The sequence below is a fragment of the Pinus tabuliformis genome, chromosome J (assembly GCF_031772625.1).
Source record: "Pinus tabuliformis cultivar Carrire ecotype Pingquan chromosome J, CPIR1, whole genome shotgun sequence".
Taxonomy (NCBI): domain Eukaryota; kingdom Viridiplantae; phylum Streptophyta; class Pinopsida; order Pinales; family Pinaceae; genus Pinus; species Pinus tabuliformis.
Window position 1 is genome coordinate 689,193,745 of NC_142295.1, and position 20,048 is coordinate 689,213,792.

General features: G+C 40.0%; 1 protein-coding gene across 2 annotated transcripts in view; it reads left to right on the forward strand.

The window, feature by feature from the left end:
* The window catches only part of LOC149228695 (Ribosomal protein L14p/L23e family protein), a 165,817-nt gene extending 148,517 nt beyond the window's left edge, over nucleotides 1–17,300 (forward strand). For both annotated transcript variants that reach the window (XM_089378328.1, XM_089378327.1), the window contains exon 3: nucleotides 16,619–17,300. In XM_089378328.1, coding sequence (XP_089234454.1) covers nucleotides 16,619–16,993 — 375 coding nt within the window. In that variant the 3' untranslated portion in view covers nucleotides 16,994–17,300. The remainder of the gene's footprint in view (nucleotides 1–16,618) is intronic.
* The last annotated feature ends 2,748 nt before the right edge of the window (nucleotides 17,301–20,048 follow it).

Genomic DNA, 20,048 nt, shown 5'->3' on the forward strand with positions numbered 1-20,048 from the left:
AGTGTAAGGGCTGAAGAGAATCTCAGATCTCTCTCAGAACTTGGATCACAGAATAGAGGAGGTATCCCTGAATTCAGATCACAGTGACCAGTCTAGATCAAGTCATTACATGAAGTTCGGATCTCTGCTAGGAAGAGGTCTCAAGGATTCGGAGCTATCTTTGATGACATGATAGTTCGTTGTCATGAGAAGAGATGATCTCAATTTATGCTATGAAGAAGGTCGAAGTGAAAGAGAAGACGAGAATATGGAAAAAGGATGCGTGTCTTGGTCTTAGAGAGGCTACTAGATCAAGGGTCTTGGTCTTGGCATTCGTGAATTGGAATTGTTGGCATTATGATTCAAGTATTGTCCTTGATGGCAACTTACTCAGAGGTTGGTACAAGTGCTCAGAGGTTGGTACAGGTGATGGCAACTTAATCAGAAGGCAGATCTCTGTACAGCATGCCAAGGAAGCTCATACACGCCGTTTCGTTAAGCCCAAGTCGCGTGTACACGCTAGTTCGATTCAGAAAAAGCGCGTGTATGTGGAAAGGTTCCTTTGGTCCATGGTGGTTAGTCCTTGGAAGTTGTACCTATGATTTCGGACCATTATGTCTCGACGGGCGTGTCGATCCCTAGTTTTAAAGTTGATGGTATTGTGTTACTATGGTTTTGGCTCTTGGTATTAAGCTAGGCCTAAGACTATATAAGGAGAAGAAGATCATTAGGCAAAATCATCTTTCGACAAGGCTTGAATATCTAAGAGAGAAAGAGATCTGATATGCAGGGTTCGGGTTGCTTGATATGAGCTAAGGAGAGATCACATCGGTTGATGGAAGACTAGATCTAAGGATAGATCGGGATCTAATGGTTTGAAATGCACTATCATGATATGGTTGATTATGCGTATTTCTAGATCTGCATATTGTCGCAATGTTACGTTCTGGGTCTAACTAATGTCTGGTACAGCTGCAAATTGAGAAAGTCTATTTTTAGATCTGTACGCAGGTTGGCTTCGGTAAAAGCGCGTGTATACGCGGGTTTTGCTCATTGAAGTAGCGTATATCTTTTGAAGCTTGATTTTGGGTTTACAGTGGGGTCTGACTGTTATTGCAGAGTTCTGTAGTCTGCTCTGTGTTCTGGTAACTGGTGATTGACAGGGTTCAGTGGTTCAGTGATTCAAAGTTTGGTTGTTTTATGCTTCAATGATCTAAATTGAATGAATTGTGGTCTTCAGATTGTAATGTTGTGCTTCAGGAATATCCAAGTCTGAAAATGTATGAAAAGTGATACCTGAAAGAAGGAAGATTGTAGGTCAGCACCTACGTACTAGTATCTTGGCTAGTACAAGAGCAAAGGGGGTTGGAGCTCCCTTCCAAGGAAGTTTGGAGAACGAGAGAAGGTTGTAGCCTTCTGCAGGTTGTAGCCTGCGTACTGGTATAAGGCTGCACCAGTACAAAAGATTGTAAACTGAAGTTTCATATTAAAGAAAGATAGAGACAACTTGCAGCAGGTGGTTTTCACCCACATTGGGTTTCCACCTTATATCTTGGTGTTCATGTGTGTGGCTTTTTATCTGTTCTGTTATACTGCACATGTTTACTGTTAATATGGTGAATAATGTCTTGATGCACTTAATTGAAGAATAAGCTAACTAAATTGTGAGTTTTCTTCTTATACGCTGTTTTACTTCGTCACAGTAGCGTGTACACGCTGGTTCACTTAACTGAAGTAGCGTATGTTTCTGAGCATTTAAAAAGTTTGATTAATCTGATAATACTGATTCACCCCCCCTCTCAGTATTATTTCCAACAGGAATCTCCATAAGAAGAATTTGTGCGGGTTTTCCTCTCACAGAGTGAGAGGTTTTGGTCCTGGTTCATTGCATACATGTTGTGTCTCTTGTCTATTTATGTTCATGCATTGGTTACTGTTTGATGAAGAAAAACATTAATAATCTAACATGAAGAAGATCCTAATCTAAACAAGTTAAAATCATTCACAAACAATCACTAATTGAAGAGAAATCGCCTAATGTTAATGCCCTAGATTTCTCAACAATTTGAGGATACCATTGGCTCCGACCAATCTAGGATTTTTTTTTGAGGTTCCATCAAATTTGAATTTGAACCACACTTGCTCAAGTGGTGTCTAGTTAGTGGTTTTTAATAGCTTGGTAGGGTTATTTGTAATTTCCAATTTGATGATCGAAGAGACCAAGATGTTATTTATTCATCATTGTGTGCTTGAGGTTGGGGATGAATAGATAGAACTTTGAAATTTATTTTGATGTCTCTCTAGACGACCCTCAAGGATGGGTTTTCTTCTTTCAAAATTCCTCTATTTTGGGACATACATAGCAGCTAGATAATGAAGCTTAGAGGAGTGGCCCACAAGGTTTATGTAATGGGGAATTGCCAAAGACCTTTTCCCCAACTAGTGAAAAGGGAGATCGCATTCAAATCATTAGAATGTGGAGTTCTACTTGATCTATGCCAATGTGGAGTTCTACTTAATCTATGCCAATGCTCGCAAACTTGCTTTGTAAAGTCACTATGTATTACAATATGGAAGCTATAAATCTAAACCTGATTGGAAAATCATAGACTATTAACTCATACCTGAATAAACTTTGAAAAATACTTTTAGTCGCTTAAGTTCTATATCACACTATAAATTTCTTTAGGGATATCATATGCCTAGTAAATTTCAATGCTTACTCATTGACTTAATAGGCATCAATCCCTTGTTAGTCTAGGATGTAGTTTGCCTTCATGAGATAGACCTCGATGTAGTTGGCTTACGAAGGGAGTCAAGAGATGGATCCATCCCCATCACAACATATGGGAGAGATGTTCTCTACCTAGGAGAATCACATAGTCTTTTTATTCTCAATGGAATCTCTTGCTACCTTGATTCCAACATGTATACTTGCTTTCCCCATAGGGGTGGTTCCAATGTGGTTAATAATGTTATGGCTAAGTAGGCATTGGACCCCCTTATTGGATATTTGTCTCCTTCCACTCCTCATTGCTAATCACTCCTATGTTTTGTTTAGCCTCTTGGATGTCTCCCTTCTCCCCCCTCTCCCTCCCCCAAGGTCATATGGCAATGCACATACTATAATTTGCTTTGACATCAAGTATACTAATGCTCATGATTTTCACCTATGCTTGCTTATCCCACATTTTTCCTACTTCTCTTCCTTTGACACGATCACAACCAAATACAACTTATTATGAAAGGTCCTTTGGGAAGTGGGCTTAGACTCCTACTCCACAAAAAATCTCTTAAACCCCTCGGAAATTGTTTCATGAACTAGTGGTACAATGAGGATTGCAAGACTATGTATAGGCATAATTATTTTGTCCTCAAGCATGATCCATCCTTCATTCCTTCCACATAGAAAGAATGTCAATGGTTAATTTGAGATTCTTGTGGGAATGAATTATTATGCTTTGATCTTCCAGAGTAGATTTGGTAGACATTTTGATATGTCGACATTTCAAATCAAATAACCAGATTCATCATCAGGATAGAAGAGTCAAGGAGAAGAAGAAATGAAAACAAGGATTAAATATATGATTAAATATATTTAATCCTCTCATCTTATTTTTAATCATATATTTGATCCTTGTTTTCATTAAATATATGATTAAATATATTTAATCCTCTCATCTTATTTTTAATCATATATTTGATCCTTGTTTTCATTTCTTCTTTTGCTTGACTCTTTTGTCCCGATGTTGAATCTGGTTATTTCTTTTGAAACATCAACCTATCAAAATTTCTACTGTGCAGCGAAATCATCATAAGAGTATTAATGTCTCCTTTAGTGAAAGAAATGAGAATTTCTTTCTCTCAAGAGACACAAACTTCTTTTAACTCTACACACTTTTCCTCTCACCTTTTGGCATACCTTCCTCCCTTGAAAAACCACTCCTCTACTAGAGATTGATTAACACTCTTGGTCACTTCCCTCTATGACTTTTTGGGTTAGGCCCTTATACTTGTCCAGTCACCCTCCACCTGTTGTCACTTTTTTACCTTGGGAGACATTAAGAGAACTATTCAAACTTTGAGCACTAGCAGAGCATCAGAGGAGGAAGGTTTTCAAGACATATTTTTGAAGTATGGTATTGATTCTCTTGTAGTCCATATTGCTAATCTCTTTAATGATGTTGTTTGCTCAAGCTTCTCCTCTTTGTGTTCAAAAGTTATTATCCACCCTATTTTCAAAGTGGGAAACAACTTTGATCCAAATTACAAAAGGGCTATTATAATTGGGCACACCTTTGCGTTGCTTTTTGTTATGATCTTGAATGAGAATTTTTTAGAGCACTTGGAGAGACTAAGGGGCAAGCAAGGTTTAGGAGAGATTACCAGACAATTGACCACATCTTATTGTTCATGCTATTATTAAAGAGGCTAAACAATGGTCATCCAAAGTCATTTGTTGCTTTGTGGACATTCAAACGATTTTTGATTATGTTTGAATGGAATCCTTAATACAAAGATTGTGAAAATTCCTAGGCAGGAATCCCTACTACAACAAACTGATGTTACTTCTCCTACTTGTTAATCCATGCAAGTTATTTACTGTGTTCTATGGTAAACATCGAAGCAAATACATCTCCAACCTTCACTTAATTAACATATATGTAGAAACAAAACACTGAGCAAGAAAGAAAAATACAACACATAGGACACAGTTATTTTTAGACAAAACATCCCTGGAAAAACACAATGCGAGAAAACCGGTGCAACAACTCTGAGGGTTTATTATTATGTAGGAGAAAATATTGAGTACAATTCTAGGATGCTCAACTAGCAATCTGTTATAGAGAAAACACTGAACAAAAGACTGGTGAAATGATCTCACCTTGTCACTGGAGAATCAGTGACTGATCCTTCAGCTTTGGAGGCTTTGCGTCACCCTCTGCGTGGCCTCTGTGCAAAACTGCATCACCCTCTATGTGGCCTCTGTGTAGAACTGCGTCACCTTGGGCAGCATCTACGTCACCCCTCCTGGGTATTACGCTGCCTCTCCTTTGGATCCTCTGCTGGCTGAGAAATCGACTTTTCTGCCTCCCAGACTCACACCTTAGCTTCCGGCAATTGAACTTCGACTTCCCTGAGCGGGAACTCGACTTCCCCTCACTGACTGCACTGCCTCTGCATCAGCACTGCGTAGGCCATCATCAACCTTCCTCTGGACGTCTTTCTGTTCTCTCTCTGCTTGGTACTCTCCAGAAATTCCTTCTCTGGGATTCTCATTGCCCCTCTGCTGCAAGATCTCCTCAATCGATTTCCCTCCTGAGAACTTCTCACCTCAGAAAATCAATTTTCTCAATCGCTCAGTGTGTTTTCCTAATGACCCTCAAGCCCCTTGTATCTTTCTGTTGGACAACCAACTGCCTAGATTAACTCCTAATCAAAGTCTCAGATCACTTGATCCATGGTTTTTTTAGAAGTTTCACCCCTGATTAGATTAATACCCAATAATATTTTAATTTTCCTAAGTTTAGACTTAGGAACCTCATTAAAAGTATTAATTATTTTAATAAAATCACTTATGGGTGGAATTTCCCAAAACGCTTTCTGCGTTCTTTGGAATACCTATGCCCAAGCCTCCCTGCAAAATTTGAGGCTTAGAGCACATCTGATGCTACCCCAAATCAACACTCCCTCTTAGCGAGGAATCTGCTTTAGCAATACATTGCCTTTCTGCGTACTGATCTAACTCTGAAGCATCGTCTTTGCACTGTTGATGTCTGACTTGCTGTCTACCAACCACTGCGCTGCTACTGCTATTGTACTAATGCCTTTGACACTGCGACTGCCAATACTACATCTGTACTGCAGCTCCCTCTTCATCCGTGTTGCTGTTGGTCCTTCCTCCCAACACTGCATCTGCATTGCAACTCAGTTGCTAAGAGAAGCAACTGAAAACACCCAAACTGGACAAGTATCCAGTGGATACACTTCGGTGCTGAAATCCTGACTGCTGCTAGTCTCATGCTGCGTCTGAAGCCACTGCGTTGCTGAAGCTCTACACTGTGCCTCCTCGCACTGTTGCCTCTCTGCTCTGCGCTACTCAACCTCTGGCTCTTCTAGTCACTGCATCTATTGAATCAACACTCCATGGCACCAACTAAAACTCCACCATCCTGCTACTACTGATCATGGGCTCCCGTAGCAAGGTGATGATCCAAGAGGTGGGCTCCTCAAGGATCCTGCCCAGCTGTAGTCCTCCTGATTACGACTCTATATCAGCCCACCTCCCTCTTGGAGGTATCCTGGCTGTCATGGCAAATTCCTCCTCGTCGATCTTCGTGGTTGCAACCTTGGGATCATGCTTCTCATCCTTGCCCTTTTTCTTCAAAGGACACTGGGATGCATAGTGGCCCATCTCGCCACATCTGAAGCAGTTCACCTTGGGGACATCCTTCTTTCGTCTCTATTGCCCCTACTGTCCCTTCGATGCAAGGGCTGTGTTATCCTCTTCCTCCAGTTTGGGCTTCTACCCACTATTGCTGCTGCTTCCATCAAGTTTTACCTTGAGCAGGTCTCTCCTCAGCTCTTCTTGTTTTAGAGCTGTCCACATATCCTTCGAATTTGGTAATGTTGCTCTGGCCAGGATACTCTGGACAAAGATCTGGCAATTGTTTGAGACAGAATTTAGAGCTAGTCTCACTAACTCCGAGCCTTGAGGTGTATGTCCCGCAGCTAACAGCTCATCACGGGTCTCCTTTAGTTTCGCGAGGAATGGATCCACACGTTCTCCCTTTTGGATCTAAGTATATCTCAACTTCTGCTCTAAGTACATCTTCTGCTGCTCAGAAGATCCCTAATAAAATGTGGCCAAGGCATCCCACATCTCCTTAGTGGTCCCTTTGCTTGCAACGTGGCACACCATGTGATCCTTGACTCCATCTAGGATCATCCTCTTTGCCTTAGCCATCTTAGCTTTGTACTTCTTCAGCGGATCTGCATCCGCTGGGACAACTACCACATTATCAACATACATCTTGAGGGCATGCTCATCTAGAAGGAAAGTCATTCTAGCCTTCCAGATGGCATAGTTGGAAGCCTCGTCAAACCTGTCCTGATCCCTCAAGCCACTAGTTGCCATCTCCTCCGAAAACTGTCGAACTGCTCCCTCTTTCTCCCTACTGCGTAGCTCCTATGCTGACTTACGCACTCCTTGATGGAGCTGATAAGCTGCTGCTTCTTTGCTATTCAGCAATTGAGAAATGTTGATTTCCTCGACAAGAAATCACTGAGGAAGTATTCCCTCACTATGCTCTGCTGCTTCTTTCTTCTGACATCTTTTCAGCCTGGCAAAGTTGGCCACTGAAAAATCTGCGTCCACCAACTGCTCCTCACGCTGAGGCTCAACGCTGCTCCCTTTGCGACAACAAAATTCGAACTAGAAGTTCTTTCTCTACGTCAACTCACTCAGAGAGAAACTACCTCGAATTTTCGACCCTCCGGCTAGAACTGCACAAACCCTCTCGGGTTTTGACTCGCTGCCTCATGCAACTTTTCAATTTCCCCTTCTGCTCAGTGCTGGCGTTTCTAGTTCTGCTCTTCTTGTCTCACATGCACTAGCTCTGATGCCATGTGAAAATTCCTAGGTCGGAATCCCTATTGCAGCAAACTAACGTTACTTCTCCTACTTGCTAATCCATGCAAGTTATTTACTGTGTTCTACAATAACTATCGAAGAAATACATCTGTAGGCTTCACTTAATTAACATATATGCGGAAACAAAATACTTAGCAAGAAAGAAAAATACAACACATAGGACATAGTTATTTTTGGGCAAAATGTCCCCGAAAAACCCAATGCGGGAAAAATGGTGCAACAACTCAGAGGTTTTATTATTATGCAGGAGAAAATTTTGAGTACAATTCTAGGATGCTCAACTAACAATCTGTTACAGAGAGAACACTGAACAAAAGACTGGTGAAATGATCTCACCCTGTCACTGGAGAATCAGTGACTGATCCTTGAGCTCTGGAGGCTTTGCGTCACCCTTTGCGTGGCCTCTGTGCAGAACTACGTCACCTTGGGCAAACTCTGCGTCACCCCTCCTGGGTATTACGTTGCCTCTCCTCTGGATCCTCCGCTGGCTAAGAAATCGACTTTTCTGCCTCCCTGGCTTCCGACAACTGAACTTCGACTTCCTTCAGCAGGAAATCGACTTCCTCTCACTGACTGCGCTACCTTTGCGTAGGCTAGCGTCAGCTTTCCTCTGGTTGTCTTTCTGTTCTTTCTCTGCCTAGTACTCTCCGGAAATTCCTTCTCCCGAATTCTCACTGCCCCTCTACTGCAAGATTTCCTCAATCGATTTCCCTCTTGAGAACTTCTCACCTCAGAAAGTCGATTTTCTCAATCTCTCTGTGTGTTTTCCAAATGACCCTTAAGCCCCTTCTTATATCTTTCTGTTGGACAACCAACGGCCTAGATTAACTCCTAATCAAAGGCTCAGATCATTTTGGCTTGATCCATGGCTTTTTCTATAAGTTTCACCCCGGATTAGATTAATACCGATTAATATTTTAATTTTCCTAAGTTTAGACTTAGGAACCCCATTAAAAATATTAATTATTTTAATAAAATCACTTCTGGGTGGAATTTCCCAAAACACTTTCTAGGTTCTTTGGAATACCTGTGCCCAAGCCTCCCTACAAAATTTGAGGCTTAGAGCACATCCGATACTACCCCAAATCAACAATGATTGCATTGTATTGACATCTTGTAGTATCTCTTCATTGATGAAGCTATATGAGATAGTTATAGGTTGCATTCACATGCCCCATGGACATTCTAACTTAATCAAGAGATTGGGGTCAAACAAGGCCCAAGGGTGACTTCACTTGTTGACCTTATTTGATCTACATTGATGAGTTGAGGTACACCTCAGGGAAGCACACACATGATAACAATGGTTGCCTTTTATAGTATGCCTTGATTTTACTAATTCTCTTTATAGATGATGTCATCCTTTGGGTTTCATCCCCCGAGTGCCTACGAAAGCAACTTCACACAACTAAGATGATGATATTTAATACTTCTATGAATGATTTGATAAAATTCTCATTTCTTCTTTTGAGGTGTGTTACCGCTCAAACTAGCAGGGTGTTCTAGAGGGGCACTTGCTAGGTTAAGAGCAACAATGAAGCTAAAGCCCACTGTCACCACAGCTAGAGCTTCCTACTCTTTACAGAGTTTCACCGATGGGAGGAGACCCGATATATAGAGAATCACTTATGAAGCATAGATCAACTAAGATGGATGTGAAGTGATCTCGATGATCCTTTCCTAGGAGAGACTCAAGAGTGGGACTTGCTTGTTTTTTAAGCAAGGTGCAAGGTTATTTAGGATAGGGGAATAGGGATTTGAGGGCTTGGCTTAGGGAATGTGACTCGTAAAGGAGTTTCCTAAACCTTAAAATCGTTGTGGAACTTGGTTTCCCAAGTGGTTTTTAAGAGTTGACTTTGATAAGATATGGAACCAAAGGGACCAAGTGGACCTAGGTTAAGTCAAGAGGAGGGAGTTCAACAACCAATGATATGCTTGACCTAATTAGGGAGGGGAAAGGGATCAAGGAATGAATTTTCAATGAAAGGCAATGAAAGGATCCCAGTTAGGTTTCTACCCTAAGGGAAACCAAGGGCAAGAATTGGTCTTCGAGCTAGGGCTTGCGATATCTCAAGATCCCATCGTCGGAATCTCATGAAATTTGGAGGGCTTCTTGAAGACACACCATCACATTTGTGGACCAAAAATCAAAGTATTTGGATGGCTAGATCATGAGATAATTGATGCCTAAGTGACCCAAAGAAGAGGAAAGGGGAGAAGGAAAACAGGTTTAAGGTGATCACCTTTGGGTGGACCAGTGCCTAATCCTTTGGAGATTGGATTAAGGTAGAATTATGATTATGGACCTTTGAATTTTCTAGGTCAAAGAGGCCTTAAAGACAACTTCGCTTGGCACTAGGGCAGCGACAAAAGCAACTTCAAAGACTTTATATTTCATTTTGCAGGATAAATGGCTTTTCAAGATGAATTTCAGTGATGAAACATCCCTAGGAACATTCATTCATTATACATGGCCCATGCATGAAGCATTCACTATCCAGAAACACAATTTCCACAACTTCGCATAAGAGATGCAACAAATAAGCCCTAGTATAACGAAATCCCAGCAACGATGTATGTGACAAAATTAGATAGAAAGAATAGCATTAAAATGTACTTACATGTATAAGAATATATCCAACCATCCTAAAAATTGCCATCAAGAAGCTCCAAGACATATGAAAATTATCCAAACATCAAAATTCATTCCATCCTCTAAAAATTTGTCCACTGAGAAGGAATAGCAAAAATATCTAGAGAGATACAAGTCCAAACCAAATGATGATGCTAAAATGAATTCACATCACTTGTATTTATACACTTCTAGTGAGTTTGATTTAGATAATTAGGCCTACATTAGCCTCTACAATAAAATAATGTGCAAAATAACTAACTTTTGGTGACAAGCCCACCAAACTAGCTCATAAACAAAAGAATAAGCTTCTCAAGAGGTCAAATAATGAATAGTGCATGTCGTTGGGCCTTGGAGGAGGCCTAATGGAGTCCATATGTGGCATAATGTGTAGTTGAACTCCCAAAATTAGTGGGCAAGGGGTTGGCCCCTTGTAATAACCTGTGGTGGTCCAAATGACATGTGGGGCACACAAGTGTTCTCATGGGTCTCCAAACAAATTGAAAATTTGTGTAGATCGCCTGCAAGGGCTAGGATGATGGTGTAGGTGATGTCACATCATTGTGTAAGTATCGGATCATCTGCCAAGTGTATGGTGCAACTCTGGGGCCAACTGGGCATGATGGATCAAGTGCATCTTCCTCGTCCAATAAGTGAACCACGAGCAATCTCTAAATGGCTGTGGGGATCCATGGAGTGTTGTCTATTACTGTGGAGGCCCATGGCTCTCTACACACACCCTACATGTGCCAATGTAGTCCTCTTGGTTCAGCACCCCGTATAGGGAGACCAAACCCAAATGGAAACCACCTGCAATCTTGGATAAGATCCAATGCGTCCTCGTGCCTTCCAGCACACCAAGTCATTAAAGAAATCTAGTAAAAGAGTTTATAAACCATGGATAACAAGTGGGCACTTCATAATGGAATGCCCTTCCATAATGTGCTTTGGCATGTGCTCATGTCTCCCAACTCCAAATAGGGTTAACCAGGCATCCTATTAGGTGGTTTCTACCTCTAAAGGGGGTGGTATGTCCGTGGTACATCCTTCATATGGTGGTGGTATAATGATGGAATGGAGTAGGGAATGAAAGGGGGCAACCTGGATCACATGCCATGGTACAAGGGTAGCTAATAAAAGGGAAGCCCACACTTGGGTAAATAATGTGTAGGAGGGAGCAATCGTGGTGCATGAGTTACCCCGACCTTGATTTTTCCACCCTTCTTCATATGCCTTTTGCCTTTTTATGATTTTCTTTGGTTAACTGCTCGAGGCTCTAGGTAATGAGAGCATGATGCGTAAAGTATAGCAGTGGATACCCCCTTATAAGGTGGGTCAGTTCATTGCTCACTAAGGTTTGGTACAATCATGGGTTCCTGAATGATAAAGGAGGCTCATCAAGGGCCATGTAGGAACTAGGGTGATGGCCATGGAATGGGGTAGAGCTCATGTCATGGCTTTTGCCCACATGCTAAATGCTTTTGTCCCGACCATCTTTTGCATTTTGTGGTACAATTTCCTGTTGAATGTGGCCAATTATGCTTTTTCTTTTTCTTTTAGTTGCATCAACCTCCGGGCATCATTCTAGGTTCGACCGAAGATGTGGGCAAGGGGAGGTGGTGGTTGATCCTATGTGGACCCAGTGGAGGAATGTGGACCCAAGTGGGAGGAGAGATGATTGGGGGTGTAATGAGTGGAAGGGGAGTAATATATGTGAATTGGGGAGTGGGACCACACAACCAAAATTAGGGTTTCTTATGTAGTACCATCCCTAAAACCAATAGGCCAGTAAAAGAGATCCCACGGGAGTAGGGTGCAAGGTTAACATTCCAAAAGGGACCTAGGGAACAAGAGCATAGACCTAGACCACTCTTTTCGTTGAATCCCCCCATTAATCCATGCCCAAAGTTTCCATGATAAATAAACTAGAATACTCAATTACCAAATAACAAGGCATACTTTTAGGTTTGGGAGGCCCACCTTCAAATATACGATCATGACAGATGGGTGAGCGACCACATGGCTGGCTCAGGTGGCTGAGAAATGGCACATTGAGCTAGTTGGTGGCTTCGAGGGGCTGCTGGCTGCCGACTGAGGATCATCATGGAGAATATTTTTTATCCTAGGGATATCACCCACAAAATGGTGGGTAACAAGGCGGAGAGGTGGAGATCACCGCAACATATACTTTTATGAGGGTCCAATTCATGTGTCTTAGATTCAATTAGAGGTTTGTTTCCCAACCTCAATTTAGTAAGGGGAACGAGTCTCTTTTTATCCTTGAGTGCCAATGTTTGCACTTTCAAGATGTTCCCTCCAAGATGCATCTCTTTGACATGATCATCAAACCCATTGTGCTTTATGGTGCTAAAGCCTAAGATTTAGGGGCCTAGATTACTACGAATTGGTTTTGTCTAGAGATTCTAATATATCATGCTCTAGCACATGATTCATAGAAAATGGATTGTTCTGTAGGCACTTTTCCGAGCTAAGTGCTTTAGCCTTTGGGAGCATTTTCAAACTTGTTTGCTTTTCTTCTTAGGATATGCTTCCTAAGTTATTTAGCTACATGATGGTAAAGATACCCTTACTTGGCCCTTTGTTCTTTTTGGGGGGATTGCCTCCATGGATCCCTTGGGGTGAAAGTAGTGTTGGTTCTTAGAGGCTTCTTTGCTCTTTGAATGCATTGGCATTTCTATTGAGTACTTCCTTTTGGGTGTTCTTTGGATGATCATAGACAACTCCTCCCTCTAGAAAGGATATCATATCATATCAATAAGGTGGTCAATCAAGCCATATATCGACAATATATTCATTTCACATATATTTCCTCCCCAAGATTCTATGTACTAAGATGGCCTTGCATTTTTTGCAACTGAAGGATAACCTTATTATCCACCATGATTGTTGTTAGTGTCATTGGCCGCATGGCCTCAATATTTCTTTTGATGAATTGAGGATTTGTTCTCATTATGTTGAGCTTGATCATCACATCCTGTGGATGGAGAGGATTTGTAAGTTGTATCATCTATAGAAGATTGATATTAAGGAGCACTATATCTTTAGATTTCTCATATATTATGACATTTGAGGGAGATATCCCTATCTATATCATGACGATGGAGACTTCTTTGCTGCCTTCTTCCACTATTTAGATTATAGATGTTTGGCTATTTACATATGCAAGGCAACCACTTATAGAGGATAGACCTTACAAGATTTATCTAGACCTTACCCTACCAAGTTTGTCACATGCTTCTTTCAGCCTATCTTGGCCATTGGAGGTACTTGGAGGCATAGTTTTAAAAATTGGAACTGGGATTCAAATTGTTCACCTATCTAACTGTGATTCGAACTGGAACCGGATCAAACCATATTGCATCAGATTCAATAAACCAAGATTGGAAAAAAATTAAAATACATAAAATAATCAATTTTTAATGAAAAAACTTATTTTTAAGATTACAAACCATGATTCCAAAGCATTAGAACCAAAATATGGAAAGTCTTCTCATCTATATACCATGTAAGGGTGCATAATATCAAAATGGAACCAAGTGCAATACATATCAAAGATATCATCGAAAAAATACATAACCAATGAGGCTCTAAATGGCCTCTAGAGTCTGAAAACAATGCTACATTGAGGCTCTAAATGGCCTCTAGAGTCTGAAAACAATGCTACATTGAGGCTCTAAATGGCCTCTAGAATCCAAAAGCATTGCTACAACTTAAGCTACTAGGCCACCAACCTATTACAAATCAGTGATCACTCATCAAACTCATCATCACTACTACACATGGGATCATCACCAAGAGCTACATAAACATCATCTAGCTCAGAGTCTGAGGACTCCTCAAACTCCTCTCCAACCTTAATAGCAGTACTAGTAGTAGTATGAGCAACAACACTAGGCCTACAAATACTGTAACCACGAGTTCGGTGAGCTGCACGACCACTGCTTCCCTCACGTGTCACCATGTGCCATGCTTGGTATTGGTGGTTCGCTTCCTTCAGCTCCTGGTTTAACTTCCAGATTTGCATTGGGATCAACACCCCCAACTCCACTAGACAACTCCAACCAACTCCAAGATGGCAAATAATCTCCAAACTTGCTATTGTTGCTCCAAAACTGAATGCTATTGCAGAACTTCCCGAGCTGTCATATGCTCACAAACACTAGAAATCAAATTTGTGAGGCAAATAGGAGCTTAGGGGGGCAGATTTAGGAGGGAACCTGCCATGGTTTTCCAAAAACCACCTGCTAGTCCCATCGACATGCCCAACTATGTGGCTTCTTAATCGATCGTTTTTTACGAAATCGGCTGGTTTGGTACCCAAACTGGCCGGTTTGATACCTAACCGGTCATGACCGACCAACGAATCGGATTTATTGGGCTGGTTTGATATCTCAGGGAGCTAACCGGTTGGTTTGACCGATTTTCAATTTGACTGGGCTGATTCTAGAAGTACGGCTTGGAGGTACTTAGTGTCGTGCAAATTCCTTGGTCATGGACGCATATGATATTAGATCAATGAGAGGACATGCTTCCTCCCATTCTATTGATGACCGAACCACTTTCATGAGGTTATAAAGATGTACATGATTTCAATGTGGAGCTAACCCAAGTCGAGCAATCAGATGCATGTCACTAGATTTTCTCTGACCTCAAATGCAAGAAGATCTTCAATTGATTGCCCCCAGGATCCTCCTAGAATCACCCAACAAGGTCCTCTCAGCCTCAGGCACTTCCCATGGAATATTATCAGGGTTCTCTTTGGTATTTTCATAGTGATTGATGGGGATAGAGATGGCCTTGATCTCTACCCTAAATCTGCCTCTGCTTCTCTCTTTTTAGTGTTTTCCCTCTCATTTCATACTTTCGTAGTTGCTTTTCCTTCATTTTCACTTGTACCTCTTTACCTTTTAGCTTTCAGGAGTAGCCTTGACACTCCCACACTATGTTGGTAACTTGTATTTTCTATTTATATTGGTAACTTGGTCTATTCTTTTGGTTGCCTCTAGCCATTAGTAAAATTATCTTATCTTATCTTTGGTCTATTCTTTTGCTTGCCTCTAGACTTTAGTAAAATTATCATATAATATCTTATATTATAGTACATTTTATGTTGCTTAGGTACTACATTTAAGCATTAGTTTTCTTTGGGTGCACTTTACCTGTTTCTAAATCTTTGGCATAAAATATTGCGCCAGCATGTAATCTTTGAATGCCAAAATATACTTTGTCAAATATAGTGGTATACTTGACCTTTCTAGAGGCGATTAACATCTCTACAGTCTTTGAGTATATCTTTTCGTGTCTAGTGGCAAGTAACATCTCTATGGTTTTTAATGTAAAAGATAATATTATGTTTGCAATGTGCATTTGGGATATGAAACACTGAACTTTTACCTTTGAAATTGTTATTCTGGATTCATTCCATTCCTTCGAAGATGTTTCACTAACAATTTTTCATTTGTTGCAAAGAGTGATCTTCATGCATTTGCTGAATTCTTACAGTGATATTTGTGCATTAGTTGTATTCTGTGATCTGATACTTCGGGTATTTAAACCTTTGCTTATTCATTTATTGCGTTGAGTGAAAACTAATGTCTCTAAGAAGATATTTGCAATTTGCATAATCTTCTCTTGCCATTTCTCCACAAGTCCTTTGTTAGTCATTTAATACTTATCTCATTGAGCATTTTAAACAAGGTATAACTTACTTTTTTTTTGTGTATGTGGGATACTTCCAAGGGGAAAAACTGAAATAGTACACGACAATATAGCTTTCCTTGAAAACCTTTGCAAAATGAGAAAATGAATAGTTAATCTTTCCTGTTCTTGAATCTAACAACTGCTTACTCCCTTTGCTCAGAATGGTTGTCCTTGTTGTAGGTCTTACTGAAATGAAACAAGCCTCTTTGGTTGCTATAAGCATTCCACAAATCTTTACAATGTCCATCTTCTGGAGTATGTTAATACTTTTATCTGTACTGTAGGCTTGTAGACAGGCATTCTGTAAAGGGAAATGTTTACCAGTCATTTGTAACCATATCAGGGGAATGCTTCATGTACAGAAATGGCTGCTTCATGTACAGAAGTGGTTCCTAACATAGGTCTCCTGTTAAATAAATTTTATTGAACTTTGGTGGTGCATATCTCACTTTTATGTAAAGCACATTTCCAGCATTTGCTCACTTCCTTTCCTTGTGACTTCTTTCAAACTTTGACATTTTTCCTTTGAAACTTTCTTGGGTGTGTACTTTAAAGTTTATCAGTGCTCAAAATATCTTTAAATATGGGATGCGTATACTTAATCTATTAATCTTTTTCTTCGGTATTGACAGCAACAAAGAACATTTATACAAATGAGAACCAGTCTTAAAGTTGTTGATAACTCAGGGGCAAAGCGAGTAATGTGTATCCAGGCTCTCAAGGGGAGGAAAGGAGCACGCCTAGGAGATACAATTATTGCATCTGTGAAGGAAGCACATCCTCGTGGGAAAGTTAAGAAGGGTGAAGTAGTATATTGTGTCGTCGTGCGTGCTGCTATGCAGCGACAAAGATGTGATGGAAGTGAGATCAGGTTTGATGACAATGCTGTTGTTCTTGTGAATAAACAAGGAGAGCCTATTGGAACCCGAGTATTTGGTCCTGTACCACATGAACTCAGGAGAAAAAAGCTTGTAAAAATTTTAACCTTAGCACAACATGTCGCTTGAATCTTGATGCACCATTACATTTTTCCAGTGCTTTTGACAGTAAACAACATCTCTTTTTGCAAGTTGCAGTTTATAGAGGTGCTTCTGAGTTTTGTAGACATATAATCCTATTGTATGGCTTCTGTTGATACATCGCCATTAATTTTGCTTCTGGGTTACTCTCCAAACTGATGCAGTTCATAGAGGTGCAAACCAGTTTTAAAAAATTGTACTGTATGGACATGCTTCATATGTTTTGATGCATGAAAAATTTGAATTCATTCTGGTTTGTGATAAAACAATAAGGTTCACTGGTTTTTCTTTATCATTGGAAATGTCTATTTGTATTCTTTTATTTCTAAATTTTAGCCTTAAGAAATGGCTTGGGAGCCTTATAACGAGGATGAATAATTCTTTGGAGTTGAAATGGGTTAAGTTGTCAATTAAGATAACAGAGTATTACTTTCATACAACTGGTTTTTACTTCATTGTTTCTGTAGATATACATTGAATGGCTGAGATAAAGGTATATTGATCTCGCCATCAAGCATTTGTTTTGTGATTTTATTTAGTAGCGATTTTTATTTCAGAAGGTAAGTGTATGAATTTCACACTTACGTGACTGTTTTTGTAAATGCATTGAATGGCTGATAGATTAACATCTGGGCCTAATGGTTAAGAACATTTACTACCTCATAAGAGGTCATAGATTCAAATCCAGAGGGGGCTAGTGTTTGTACACTTTGCAGACTTTAGCAGTTAGAAATTGCTGCATGGAGGTGGTTCCGTTGTCTCACAAACAAGGGGGTCTCATACACCGATTTGGTGTTTGGCTTGGCCATGACCCTAAAATTAGATTATTATTATTATTTATTTTTGATCTACTGATTCACCATGGTCAAAAAAATAAATTACTATTTATTTTTTGATTGTATCCCATTGTTCAATTCGACACCACACATAAAGAAACCTATTTGTCCATTATCTAAAAAGACTTTTGTATTTCCACAGTTTATTAGAATAAACCCTGCCATAGATTAAAGTCTTTGCAAAGTTCAACAGGCATTCTGATGTAGTTAATTTTTTATTACTGGAACAAATATATTGTTTGGCTTTTAGTACATACATAAATATTTATCTTAAGCTTAGTTTTAAACCAATTTTAGTAAGGGAAAACTAGAACACTTGAACTGAAAACTAGAAAATCAAGCTGCTAACCCAAGGGAAATTGCAATGTAAACATTGAAGGTCCACTGGCAGAGGTTCCAATAGCCATTAGAGATTGGGTAGGGTTGCTTGAGTGCAGGGCTAATTATTGAACAGTAAATTTCCCCTCCTGTAAGCTTGAAAACCCACCTGGACAGGCAAAAGTATAGATGGAATTGATAACGATAGTAGTGCCCTTGTTTTACAGTAGACTGAGTGGTATATTGTTTAGTTTGATGGACCTACGTGCAATTGCCTATTATGTCGGCCCTTTCGGAATGTGGCATACAAAGGTTCATGTTTGCTCATGAACACCTTTATGTAAGTACCCTATTGACTTGGCACTTAGTTCTAAAGAAGCTCTTCAAGGTTCCAAGATGGCTTGAATCTGTTCAATACAGTCTCAAGAAAAGTCATCTTAAGTTTAACTGTGGGTCATATATGAACTTCCTGCACAAGACCAAATGTGAGCAATCACTGATGAGAGTGCAAGCACACAGAATATAGAAGAACAACACTAGAGAACATGGAGAATATAAATTCAAGTGTAGCCTCAAAATTAGAGGATGAGAACAATACTTTTTCCTTCTCTATCACTGTAATGTCCCTAACCTTAGGGCTTACGTCTCACCAACTTGTTCCTCAGAATTGAACTCTAACCATCATTAGAATCATAATCATGATCGTCATAATAATAATCATCAATCTTGCAGGCAAGTATATTTACACTGCCCATAACTACATGGCCTCTTTTCCATCTGGCACACCCCAAAGCCATGTAGGCCCCAAGTGTCCACATCACCAACATTCGCCATCCAACATCGTTACCCTGTGTTGTTGTGGAGTCGCATGCCTCCATACTCTTATTGTAGAGTGGGCTTTACAACCAACATATTAAATAATTATAAAGAAAATATGTACATCAGTTATATTATATTTACAATCCTGGCCCTTCGGCCACATAACCAAAACCAACAAATAAGCCTGGACATATTGCCCCCCACAATACACAAAACATAGATACATAGGCATGCATGCCCACAAAAATGTCTCCAACTCACCAACCTAATATCGAGGTACACATATTTACATTGTAAATTGGTGGGGATAGTACATTCCTCCCCCCTTATTTTATGCATTGTCCTCACCGCCGCATTTATACATGTAGATACAATACACCAGTAAAAAGGATTAGGGTGTTCTTCCCTCTTTACATCTTTTTGCTCCCATGTGGCCTCATTAGGACCGAGAAGGGTCCCTTGTAACTTTACCATGCTGATGACTCAGTTCCGGAGCACTTTGACCATCCTGTCCAAAATCTGTGTGGGTTGTACCTGGAAATAACCCTCTGGGACCACATGGACTATATGCGAATCAATCACGTGACCAATAGTAGGAATATACTTTTTAATCAAAGATACATGGAATACATCATGAACATGCATGGATGTAGGCAAAGTGTTAAAATCTGAAAGTTCTAAGCAAAAATTTAAAAATTCTTTGCAGAAATTTGTAAGTTCTATGCATAACACTGAATGTACTTGCAAAAAAAATGAATATACTTTGCAGAAATTTGATTGGAACTGAATGTACTTTGCAGAAAACTGAATGTATTATGTTGTTACAATTACTTAGAATGCAGGGTTATTCTTTACAACTTTTTAGAACAACAATTGTAAATAGAACATAAACTTAATGACCATATGAAGATAGACAAGCACAAATATGAGACACTGAGAGTTAGGTCCAATGACTAGGGCAAAACTCACAAGGGCAAAACCCACATGATTATTCTTCTATTTGATTTATTCAATTGTTCATCAGAGTATAAAGAGAGAAATAATGAGAATGAATAAAGTCACCAATGTTT